Source organism: Colius striatus, chromosome 1 (genome assembly GCF_028858725.1).
Source record: "Colius striatus isolate bColStr4 chromosome 1, bColStr4.1.hap1, whole genome shotgun sequence".
NCBI lineage: Eukaryota > Metazoa > Chordata > Aves > Coliiformes > Coliidae > Colius > Colius striatus.
In genome coordinates this window covers 194,059,619-194,070,000 of record NC_084759.1, presented here as the reverse complement: position 1 = coordinate 194,070,000, position 10,382 = coordinate 194,059,619, and the positions used below count along the sequence as shown (strand labels likewise).

Sequence of the window (10,382 nt, the reverse complement as noted above, 5' to 3'; positions counted from 1 at the left end):
TTGAATGAATTGCAAGCAAAGGGTTAGAAGTGCTTAAAAGTGCCAGTGCCCAGCCATCTATTCTTCAGGCACCTGTGACCCAGAGCCCTTCGAAATCAGGCTGAGGCAGCCAAAGCAGGGAGCAGTCAGTTACGTTTTGGCTATGAACTGTTTTGATAAGGAGAGTGTGCAGGCGTGAGGAGGAGCGACAATGCCGAACGCCGCACGGCAGCTCGCTGCCACTGAGCACCGGCGGCTGTCCCGCACCGGCCTCCCTCACAACGCGGGGAGAGGCGGAGCTGCCGCCGCGCCTGCGCAGCGTCCGCCGGAAGCCCGCAGCCGCTCCGCCTGTCAAGATGGCCGCATCTACAGCTCGTCTAGCGGCTCGGAGGCTTCTCCTGCCTTGGTGTGCTCGGCTCGTACGAGCGCCCGGCGCGGGAGCCCGGGTAGGCGGCGGGGCGGGGAGCGGGAGGGAGCTGCGGAGAGCCCGGGCGCCGCAGCGGCTCCCTGCATCTGGTGCTCGGGCGGCGGCGGAGGGGAAGGGGGAGGCCGGGAGCGCAGTGCACGCTGGGACGTGTAGTCGCGGCGGGGGAGAAGAGGTGTTGCGGGGCGCTGTGCCGCGGAGCATGGCGGGAAATGCAGTCGCGCCCCGCTGAGGCGGCGGCAGGCGCGAGGCGGGGCTCACACAACCGCAGAATGGTCGGGGCGGGAAGGGACCTTGAGGGATCATCCAGTCCATCTCCCCTTCTAAAGCACGTCCTCGATCAGGTCATACAGGAACGCGTCCAGGCGGGTTTGCAAAGCTCCAGAGGAGACGCCACACCCTCCCTGGGCAGCCTGTGCCAGGGCTCCCTCACCCTCACAGTTCCCCGAGGGACGAGCGCGGGTGCCGCGGGCTCTGGGGTTTGCCCCCTGCTCCCTGGGGCTGCTGTTGCCTTATATCTCCCTGCTGACCACAGAGCTCTCCCCTTCTGCCACTCTCCTATTCTCTTGGTTTGAGACCCAAGCTTTCCTTTCTGAAAGGAGGAGAGGGAGACTGTTTTCTAACGCTGATTTTTCCTGTCCTGTAATGCAGGCTGGCAGTGGAAATGATCCCTTGTGCCAGCCCCGGCTGGGAGCTGTCGAGGGGCAGCTCTGTGGAAGAGGCCTGGGGGTACAGCAAGCTGTGTGCAGGTGGGCAGTCTGCCTGGCAGCAGAGCAGGCGGACAGCAGCCCAGGCTCAGCCATGAGGAACATGGCCAGCAGATTAAAGGGAGTGATTAGTTTGCTCCTGTCAGGTGGTTAGTATATGGCAGCTCATTTTGGGCTCGGTGTAAGGAGGATGTTAGTTAGCTGGAGCATGTTCTGCACAGATGGCTGTAGGCTGGAGCATGTGCCCTTTGAGAAGAGGTTGAGGGTCTGAGGCTTGTTCAAGCCTAAAGAAGATGCAGCTTTGGTTTTAGCAGCCGGACAGTACCTATAAAGTTGTCAAGAAGACAGAGACAGGCTTTTCATGGTGAAGTGTGGTGGCAGAATGAGAGGCAATGGGCAAGAAATAAGAGAAACAAGAAGTTGAAACAAGAGAAGAAAAATGGGAAATATGACAGTTGTTTTCTTTTTTTTCCCCATGAGGCAGTATAGCCATGGAGCATGCTGCCTGGAGAGGCTGTGCAGTTTCTCACTATCCTGCAAGCTTTTCAATACCCATCTGCAGAAAGCCCTGAGCAAACTGATACTGTCTGGAGCAGGAGATTGGACCTCTGAGGTCCCTTCAAACTTGATTTGTCCCATGATCTTAAAGTATGCAAGTTTTGAGAGATGTAGCCTATTGATATTCCAGGAGGAATCATAGAATTGTTTCAGCTGGAAGAGACCTTTAGGATCGAATCCAGCCTTTGTCCCAGCCCTCTCAACCACTAGACCATTTCCCTAAGTGCAACATCCACCCGTCTCTTAAACACCTCCAGGGATGGTGACGCCAGCACCTCCCTGGGCAGCCCGTTCCAATGCCTGACAACCCTTGCAGGAAAGAAATTCCTCCTTATAGCCAGGCTGAAAGGAGAATGGCTAAGAGTTGGATTTTATACTTTCATGTAAAGAACAGTCACATGGTGAGGAAAATCTTTGTGTATTCGATACGTTAAGATTTTTTTGGAATAGTTTATTGCTTGAAATACACATTTGGGATATAGATTTAAAGTTCTTGATGTTGAAAAAGTGCAATAAGCTTTTTCTTTTTTAATCTCTATTTTTTTTTTTACTCCATTCTAATTTAATATGCTTTAACTGCCAGATGATTGCGTAAAAGGTGGCAATTTCAGTATCTGTCACTGTTCTGAGCAATGGGTGGACACAGTTCTGGACATAGACATTGAGACTGTATCTCACCTCATTTTAGAAAGCAAGTACACAGAGAATTCTAGATGTTAAAGGCTACATTCAGGGTCCTGCAGGCTCCTGCTGGCAGAATTGGGAAACAAATGTGGCTCTCGAGGTGGATGGCTGCTAACAGTAACATTCTCGTCTGTCAGATCATTTGATTGGAGGGAAGCAGATGTAGTCTACTCTGTTTTGGTTATCTTCATGTTTTTCTCCCGACTCAATGCATCCCTGATGTCAAGTAGTAGCAAATGAATTAGTGCTGAATTGTTTCCTTTTAAATGCATGCTTTGAAAAAGATCCACAAACCTAATGTTTACATTCAGGAATACATGTTTTCAGAGGACTGTTGTAGGATATGACTTAACCTGAGTTTGAATGATGCTTTTTCCTTACAGTGTGTGCATGTTGGAACAGGGAGGCTCAGAGCTTCCCAAGCAGCAACAGAAGTAATCTTAAATGTTCCTGAAACTAGAGTGAGTCCTCTGGAGAACGGCTTGCAAGTAGCTTCTGAAGACTCCGGACTCTCAACGTGCACAGTAGGTAACTTGTAAAGGGAAAAGTTTTTATAACTCTTCCTGTGTGTTCATTTCCTTGTGGGACTAAATTGCATTCTTTCCATATTCATTAGGAGTTTTTCTTAAACCTTAAGCTAGGAAATATAAGTCTTAAGGCTTTTGTAAATGATTAGATTTCTTCTGTGGAGATAAACATTTTCTTTTTCTTGAAAACCTGCTTTGTTTAAGGAAGAAGCCATTTAAAAAACTACACCTAAGTGTAGTTCATACATGAAACCAGCAAAGCCGCATTGTTAGCTGGTAAAATGACTTGGGGTTTTTTTTCTTCCCTAATGAGGTTGGACTTTGGATTGATGCTGGAAGCAGATATGAAAATGAGAAGAATAATGGAACTGCTCACTTCCTTGAGCATATGGCTTTCAAGGTGAGTATGAGTGTTGATGAAGAGGTTTACAATGTATTCCCAAGTTATTTACCTTTAAATGTCAATGATAACTTTGTCACAATTGTATAATAAGTTTTCCAAATTGAGGAGAGGGGAAAGAAAAAAGTGAATGACTTAGACTTAAGGTGAAGCTGCTTCTGTGTGGAGGTTAGACTAGATGATCTCTAAAGGTCCCTTCCAGCCCCTACCATTCTATGATTCTGTGACAAACTCCTAGTTCTGTGTAGCTGATACACAACTATAGATCAATAGAACGGGTGTAATTTTAACTCACTTTTAACTTCTTTAATAGTCTTAGAAGACACACAGTCCTGCTTTTGCTAGATTTTAATTTTCAGTTGGGAGCGTAGCAGGATTTATATCTGACTTCCAAGGCTGGAAAGATTAGTACGCCAATTTTCTTTCCAGAAGACATCTTTCTTTTGACCTAAGTGAATTAAAGGATCTAGTGTTATTTTTCGTTTTGTTTTATTTCAGGGAACAAAAAAGAGATCTCAGTTAGACCTTGAACTAGAGATTGAGAACATGGGAGCTCATCTGAATGCATATACGTCCAGGGAACAAACTGTGTATTATGCAAAGGCTTTTTCAAAGGACTTGCCGAGAGGTAACTGCTTTCCTTCTTCAGAAAAGCAGCAAAGAACAAAGTGCTTATCCAGCTCCCCAGTGAGACAACACAGAATGATGGCTTTGCAGCATAACAGTTGTGTCCAGTTCTGGGCCCCTCAGTTCAAGAAGGACAGGGAGCTGCTGGAGAGAGTTCAGCACAGGGCCACAAAGATGATGGAGTGGAGCATCTCCCTTATGATGAAAGACTGAGGAGCTGGGGCTCTTTATCTTGGAGAAGAGGAGACTGAGGGGTGACCTCATTAATGTTTACAAATATGTAAAGGGTAGGTGTCAGGAGATTGGAGCCAGGCTCTTCTCAATGATGTCCAATGATAGGACAAGGGGCACTGGGTACAAGCTGGAACATAAGAGGTTTGAAAGAAATGCAAGTAAGAGTTTCTTCACTGTGATGGTACCAGAGCACTGGAACAGGCTGCCCAGATGGATTGTGGAGTCTTCGTCTCTGGAGACATTCAAAACCCATCTGGATGAGTTCCTGTGTGACCTACTCTAGGTGGTCCTGCTCTGGCAGAGGGATTGGACTGGATGATCTTTTGAGGTCTCTTCCAGCCCTTGAGATTCTGTAACAGTCCCTTCCTTCCCAAGTGAAAAGTCCTTTCTTGGACTTCACAGGAATGTGAGAATGCAGGTTTGGAAAGGAGAGTGCAGGTTTGGAAAGCAGAGTGACCAGCAGGGAAGTTGGTATTTGAAACATTTGAGTCTTTAGATTCCCAGAAGAAGATACCATTTGGACCTTTCCCTTTCTGTAGAGCAAGTCTTTTGTCCCCTTGCAAATCTGATGAGTGCATTTGGTGTTTGGGGTGGGTTTTACTTTTGGAATCATATTCTTTTTCTGGTAGTCTGAAAATACACTTTCCGTTCCCCTCTCTGTTTTCAATTAGCTGTGGAAATTCTTGCTGACATAATTCAGAACAGTACCCTGGGAGAGGCAGAGATTGAGCGTGAGCGAGGAGTTATACTACGGGAGATGCAAGAGGTTGAAACAAATTTACAGGAAGTTGTGTTTGATTACCTGCATGCTACAGCCTATCAGAAGACAGCCCTCGGACGAACAATTTTAGGACCCACTGAAAACATCAAGTACGTTCCAATTTGTGTCTGTCTTTAATTTTGTGGTAACTTTTGAACATTGAAAAGACTCACCTGAAAATGTAGGGAACAGCTTCACCTTTAATTTTTACAATGAAAAGTAGCTAAATTGCACTGGGTATAACTGTAAAAACAGTTCTGTTGCCTTAATTGCCAGGTATGCAGGCATCAAAGGGAATGTGAGCTTCAGAGGTCTACTGCATGTCTTCATTAGTTGCCATATCTTTCTCCTGTTAGAAATCTGACACAAACTGGGAAATACTCCTTTTTCCCATTGGTCAGGAGTTGGGTGTTCTAAATACAGCTGTGTGTGTACTGCTTTTTCAGCATTTGTTTATATTGGTGCAGACCAGGGACTGGTAAATATGCCAGCTTCAAATGGGCATGAGATCATTACTGGATCCCGTCTCTGCTTGCCTGAGTTGTATTTCTCACCTCTCAGGAAGCTAGAAGAGTTTTGAAAGGCAAAATATGTTGAGCTCCTATTTCGTTTTTAGGAAGTCACCTTCATTTTGGCTTTCTGTCTCTATGAGTGGCTCCGTGCACTGGCAGAACTTACAGTTATTTTTACACTGTATTATTATTGTATTATTATCTCTTTTTACTGTAATGAACTTTGTTGACACAGCAGCGAATGTTTCCTTGACTGTTTCTAGATCCATCAACCGTAATGACTTGGTGGAGTACATAACAACACATTACAAAGGACCCAGAATGGTCCTGGCTGCTGCTGGAGGTTAGTATGAGATATTTGCCTTGGATCATGTAAAACTATGCCTAAAACCGTGGTCTTTAAGTTTCTGGAAACAACATGATGAATTACCTGTTGTTCGGTAGGTCCTGGAAGTGCATTGTAGCACTGTTTTTTGTCTTGTACCCTATGAACTTTTGTTCCCCTTTCCCCTCAGTACTATTCCAGAAACCTTCTTAAACCAATAATTAGAAGTGAATTGGAGGCCAAGGTAATTCTTCCATGTGATTGGGAAAAGAGAGGCCTGTAAAGGAATTGGTGTGAAAAGGAGAGTAGCAAGAAAGGGAACAAAGAGAAATAGCATTGAGGCTTGAAACTGAGAGCGAACAGCTTGACTTGGTGTTGTGTTAATTGAAGGCTATTGAAGAGAATTAAGGAGGGTGATCACGACGATCTTACTCTATGTGAGGGAGATTAAAGTAACCTGAAAGTTGAGGAACAATAAATTACTGCTTGGTTGAGTCTTTAAACTGTGCAGCAATTTAAATTAACTGTACAGCATAACATGTTGTGCAATACCTTTGTTCAGGGGTCTGTCACGATGAGCTGCTTGACCTAGCCAAGTGCCACTTTGGTAACTTGCCATCTGCTCCAGAAGGAGGACTACCACCCCTGCCACCTTGTAGCTTCACAGGTAGCGAGGTAAGCTTTTTAGCACAACTGACATGCACTGTCTGCTGAGAACGAGCTTCTCAGCCATAGGCTCAGCAGATTTGAATTCTTGCCCCCTGTGAGGGTGGTAGAGCAGCTGCTTTCCAAAGCCATGTTTTCCAGCCTCACTGCCACCCCTTTTTCTGCTTTATCAGTTCCTGGAGGAAAACCTCCCTTACCCTGCTGCTGCTTTCCGTTTATCTCCCCACCTGTGGTGTTGGAGCATTTCCACTTGTTGACAGTCACTAATTGAAAGGATATGACAGAGAGTCGAGCCATCTGTGTTCTATCCCTAGGTCTGTTTGGATTTTGCACCAGCTTTCCTTGCTGCCGTTGTCATAAAACAGCTTGTAATGCCCTCTGCCCTCTCTCTGTACTTGGCGTTAGGCTCCCTGTTGGCCATGTGCTCTGAGATCACAACAGGGAAGGCTAGTTAAGGCCTGTGTTACTTAAAGCTTTGTATGCTTTTGTTTTCATGCTTCTGTGTGCATGCTGTGTGATCCAGACATGATGGCAATGTGTGTGTGTGTACGCTGTGATCCAGACGTGATGGCAGTGTGTGTGTGTGTGTGTGTGTGTACGCTGTGATCCAGACGTGATGGCAGTGTGTGTGTGTGTGTGTGTGTGTGTGTGCTGTGATCCAGATGGGAATGCAGTGTCTCCTAACAACTGTACCTGTCCGTGGCCATGGCCGTGCCGCAGCGCAGGTGCTTCCCTGTGTCCCCACAGGTGCGCGTGAGGGATGACAAGATGCCGCTGGCGCATGTGGCGGTGGCGGTGGAGGCGGCAGGCTGGGCGCACCCACACACCATCCCGCTCATGGTGGCCAACACCCTCATTGGCAACTGGGACCGCTCCTTCGGCGGAGGCGTGGTGAGCTGGCTCCTGCGCCTAACTGCTCTCACCCCTGTCTGTGGGGCTGTTGCTGAAGGGCCTTTTTCAGAGCAGGAGAAGGGGATCTGTCTGGGATCTGAGAGAACTTGTTGCCCAAGATCTGGGAAAATCTTAGGAAGTGGTTCTAAACCACCAAAACAAAGGTGACTTGATATGTGCCAGCCCTTATGGAATGTAGGATGTTTCATACCTGTATGTCATCAGAACCTGTGGGTCTCTGTAATTACCGCTTTCTTGAACCTGAGTGCCTTTATTATTTTGGCTTAAATCTGGGCTGGAACTTGGAAACATGAGATGACATGCACGGAAGCTTGAGATGAAGAGCTGATAATTAACCTCATAGCTTCTGTTGGAGCCTGTGATTTGACTGTGGCATGACAGTGATAGGACAAGTGGTAATGGACGTAAGCTGGAACACAAAAGTTCCACTTAAACACAAGGAAAGTCCTGTTCAGGTGAAGGAGCCCTGGCACAGGCTGCCCAAGGAGGATGTGGAATCTCCTTCTCTGGAGGTTTCCAAACCTGCCTGGACATGTTCCCGTGCCCCCTGTTTGAGGTGAACCTACTTTAGCAGGGAGTTGAACTGGATGATCTCTAGAGGTCCTTTCCAGTCCCGACCATTCTGTGATTCTGATCTGCATGTTCTGTCACCATTGAAAACAAAGCCATGGAGGTGACTGGCAGGCTTTCAAAAAACTTCATAAAACAATGCATTTTTCTTTTACCTCAGCAGAATTTATCCAGTAAACTTGCCCAGATTGCCTGCCATGGTAACCTCTGTCACAGCTTCCAGTCCTTCAACACCTGCTACACTGATACAGGGCTGTGGGGTCTCTATATGGTCTGTGAGCCATCCACTCTTCAGGACATGGTGCACTTTGTTCAGAGGGAATGGTAAGCTAACAACTGTTGCTCTGAAAAGAGTGGAGGAAAGCCATTTTTTAAAAAAGATTGTTTAAAGGGAGTATTTTTATTTCTCGGCTTAGACTTGCCTGGAAAAAATGAAAGCTTCAAACTGTAAATGTACTCAGTGCAGTGTCCCAACAGCCAGTTTCAGGCACTCTTACCTGGGGTGAATAGCTTAAGCTTTAGGTTTGGTTTTCTTTTTCTGCCCTGGAAGAATAACTAGTACCTGTATTTAATAGAATAGCATTCCTTGTGCAGGAAGGTACAGCAGATTTGTTTTTTTGACTTGCAAGTGGCAGAAGTTATGAAACTGTGTCAGATCTTATAGACTAAGTCAGTCCATAGTGTCCATGAACTGTGTGTCTGGCAACTGAGAGCAAATATTCATGAGTGAGGGTAAGGAAGGTGCAGTTACCCACACTCTGTGCTGCACAACGCAGCAGGTGGTGGTGGTGTTACACAGAGGTCCAGTGAGTGTGGGGGAATGAAATCACCTAAGGTGGGAGAGCTGTTACGTATGGAATTATGAAACTTGGGATTCTAGAGAATATTCATTCACCTAAGACTTAGATCTGAACCGATGTATGGTGTGCAGTTGCAGTGCTTGAACTGCAGATGTGGCTAGAAACAAACACTTAAAGAGCACTGATAGAAAGTGGGTGAAGTTAAAAAAAAAAATGAAAGGAAACTTGAAACAGAGTTTCTTTAATCACATAGATACTTCTCAGGCTGTTTATTCTCTGAGGCCTCTGTAAGCAACTCATGGAGAAAAATGGCATTGTTTTAGCCATCTGTTTGCTGCAGCTTAGCACCAGAGCAGATAGGAACCAGTTCTGTGACAAGAATGTGCCAAGATTATCTAATGCATCCCCTTGTCAAGAGTGAAATGTTCTTATGCACTGTGGTGAATCATTACCTTGCCAAGAGCCAGGACACCACGGAGTGCCTTCTGGGCTAATTACCTCTAATTGTTTGGCTCCTACTGTCTTAGCAGCAGCTATTCTCAAGAGCAAGCATGAATATTAAATATTCATTTAATGAAATAAAACACAGCTCTTCTAAGGGGAAAAAACTTGCACTTGAGTGTATTGGTATGCTTCCAAAAAACCCTGCTCTTACCGCTGTTGCTTTGCATACTATGGCTTGTTTCTATACCCAGCTCTCTTACCAGTTCTGTCTGTAGGAAAAGTGCCTGCTGTATTAATGTATATGCATGCACCTCTGCATCACAGGCTGTGTTGTGTGCCACAGGTTAACCTTACTTAGTGCCTTTGGATTGAAACTCTTTTTCAGGATAAGACTTTGCACAAGTGTAACAGAAAATGAAGTAGCTCGAGCAAAAAATCTTCTGAAGACAAATATGCTGCTACAACTTGATGGTGAGACTAATGAGAGAGCTTTATACTCTCTATACTAATGAGAGGAGTTGTATACTGGTAACTAAAGTGTGTTTTCCCCTATTTTAGGGTCCACACCAATCTGTGAGGACATTGGAAGACAAATGTTGTGTTATAAGCGCCGAATCCCAATTCCAGAACTTGAGGCAAGAATTGAAGTAAGTGGCACTCATCTTGCAACTTCTCAGTTAGGCTCTAGAGAAATTTAATTGCTCCAGGCAGTAACAATAGAGAAGGTAAGACTGCTTTCGACTGAGAAAACTTCCAGGGTTTGTTGCCTCTTCCCCTGGATTACACAAAATTAAGATGACAAACTATTTTACTTGGGCTGGGTAACAAAGATGTCTCTTTACCCTTTTTAGGCTGTCGATGCCCAGACTATTAGAGAAGTTTGCACAAAGTACATCTATAATAAGCATCCTGCAGTGGCTGCCATAGGTATGTTGTGTGAGTGACCCTCCTCTAACCCCTCCACACAACCCAGTGTCGGTCTGGCATGTGTCACGGCCAAGTCTCTTTAACTTCCAGGTCCCATTGAACAACTTCCAGAGTATAACAAAATCTGCAGTGGCATGTATTGGCTTCGGGAGTAGCGAATAAAAGCAACCTTCAGTATGTTTGAGCTTAAAAACCTCAACCAAAAACCCCCAAACAACTCCACCCCCCTTTAAAGCTTTTGAGTTGGAGAAATGCATTTGAGAAGATTAAACTCACAAACCCACCCATCCTGTGTATCTGTATAATTAAGGAACTAAAACTTGTAC

General features: G+C 45.7%; 1 protein-coding gene across 2 annotated transcripts; it reads left to right on the top strand.

Moving 5' to 3' along the window:
- Positions 1-322: 322 nt before the first annotated feature.
- On the top strand, positions 323-10,343 carry PMPCB (peptidase, mitochondrial processing subunit beta). 2 transcript variants are annotated; one of them, XM_062019353.1, is made up of 13 exons: positions 323-425; positions 2,736-2,876; positions 3,193-3,279; positions 3,778-3,907; positions 4,812-5,010; positions 5,676-5,755; positions 6,300-6,412; positions 7,151-7,294; positions 8,049-8,209; positions 9,515-9,600; positions 9,688-9,776; positions 9,981-10,056; positions 10,147-10,343. In XM_062019353.1, the coding sequence occupies exons 1-13, from the start codon at positions 336-338 to the stop codon at positions 10,209-10,211; spliced, it is 1,461 nt and encodes a 486-aa protein (XP_061875337.1). In that variant the 5' UTR covers positions 323-335; the 3' UTR covers positions 10,212-10,343. The 2 variants fall into 2 exon arrangements, with proteins under 2 accessions (XP_061875337.1, XP_061875325.1); XM_062019341.1 differs by having other exon boundaries at positions 8,046-8,209.
- Positions 10,344-10,382: the final 39 nt, after the last annotated feature.